General features: G+C 38.4%; 1 protein-coding gene across 1 annotated transcript in view; it reads right to left on the bottom strand.

The window, feature by feature from the left end:
* The window catches only part of wdr93 (WD repeat domain 93), a 10,851-nt gene extending 9,290 nt beyond the window's left edge, over positions 1-1,561 (bottom strand). Inside the window, exons 1-3 of the mRNA XM_014010428.1 lie at positions 1,529-1,561; positions 980-1,047; positions 604-808 (exon numbers count right to left, since the gene is read on the bottom strand). Coding sequence (XP_013865882.1) covers positions 604-808; positions 980-1,036 — 262 coding nt within the window. The 5' untranslated portion in view covers positions 1,037-1,047; positions 1,529-1,561. The remainder of the gene's footprint in view (positions 1-603; positions 809-979; positions 1,048-1,528) is intronic.
* Positions 1,562-1,859: the final 298 nt, after the last annotated feature.

Here is a 1,859-nt window from a genome sequence, read left to right as displayed (position 1 = left end):
GAAACAGTACTATATAACATTTTAGACACATTCTAGACAGTTTATCAGCTAAAAAAAGTTAATTTTGGGGTAAGTTACTCTTTAAGATAAGAAAGTGCAGCATCTTAGATAATCCTAAACTTCAGAACTACTGTATACTTAGCACAAATAGTAAGTTTGGTAGATCGTTTCTTTTTTGTAACAATACTTCATGGCAACAAATCTTATACTGTTTGAAAGCCTGTTAATTTCTCTTTTAAATGATGCCACATTTGTAAGGAACATGCATTTGTGGGATGAGCAGTAGAGCTGATTATTTGGGTTGCACACGTGAAAACAGCTTATTTTGCTGCTACTGACTCTTGTTTTGAGCTTCTGGTACCCCCAGGTGCTGCCAATCAAGTGCCAGGTTTAAGATTCATTGCACTGTTACGACAAGGAAATAACCTACCAAAACACAAATGTCCTTACATCTTGTGCCACATTTATGTTCAACTTGAAATTAAATATTAAACAAATGTTCTGTGTCTGCTTCTCCATCGACATCTGACCTGGTTTAATCAGAGGTAAAAGGGGTCAAATCTTTAGATTGCACTGGGAGCTGATCAGAGGCGTGCCACACACCCATATCATCAACAGTGCCAAGCAGGTACGTCCTCTCAGCCATCCTGGTCATCTGGATGAGAGTTATTTCCAGCCTGTCTTGCAGCCTCTCAGCTACACGGGTGAAAGACGAAGCGCACCACACAGAAAGGCCACGGGAGTGACCCAGAACGAGGTACCTGCCGTCCTCTGAACACGCCAGGCAGTTCGTGTTTTCTGGAAGCTGCTGAGGGGAACAAAACTGTTCAAGAACTCTGCAATTTTTTTTGTCAAATTATCTATTATCTTTAATGGCATAAAAACTAAAGGATAAATGAGCCTGTAACGAGTCCTGTGTTTAATATGAACAAATAATGTGTAAAATGACAGTTGATTTGTTGCTCAGTCTGTGGGGTACCTGAGCCACAGCAGACAGCTCCATCAGAGGCGTTTCTCTGGAGTTCACTGCTGTCATTTTCAGTTTCCCTTTAAAAAAAATAACGTTAATTTTACACAAAATCACCTTGGGAGACAATTAATCACAAAAGTATACATAAAAACACTTAGGTGCCATTTTATTAACATGCCCGTGTGGCTTATTCATTCACAACTTCAGCTTTTATGATAAACATCATAACTAGCAACAAGTGCGCATGCGCGAATCTATAAAAACTGGTAGATTTACCCAATGTATTTGCTCTAAACTGATTCGTTTTTCATTTAATATCACATATGAGATTTCTCATGAATACCTTTAAGCTATAATGTTTTTTGAGGTTGTTACATTAGCTTTATGCGCTCAAGTTGGCCCAAGTTTCACCGCTCCGACTTGAGTGAATATAGAAAATAAATCGTTCAAAGGACAGGTATTTTGATACAAATATCGGTCTTGGTTCAGTTGGACTCAACAGCCTCGGGTACATTAGGTTTATTGCTGAAAAACATCTACAGTGGTCTTACTTTTTACCTGGAGAAAATGTGCGTCGAATCCTGAGCGAAGCCACTAGCTAAAAGTCGCCATGACAACAGACTCACGTGCGGTCTGACTGCGCATGCGCATCCAAATGATGGCAGCTACTTGTGCTAATGCTACATCAGCTYAGAAGTTATTGATAAATAAATCAATCAATCACTGAAACAACACAATTAAAATGACTGAAATTAAAATTACTATCCATCCATCTGTTAATCTAGTTGGCTCTTTCTTCTGATGTAATTATTTTGCTCTAAAAATATCAAAGTAATCTATGGAAGACAATTTTCACATAAACAATACAAAAACCACCGGATGGCAAGTT

The sequence above is a fragment of the Austrofundulus limnaeus genome, unplaced genomic scaffold, assembly GCF_001266775.1.
Source record: "Austrofundulus limnaeus strain Quisiro unplaced genomic scaffold, Austrofundulus_limnaeus-1.0 Scaffold69, whole genome shotgun sequence".
NCBI classification, from domain to species: domain Eukaryota; kingdom Metazoa; phylum Chordata; class Actinopteri; order Cyprinodontiformes; family Rivulidae; genus Austrofundulus; species Austrofundulus limnaeus.
This window is presented reverse-complemented; position numbering and strand designations above follow the sequence as displayed.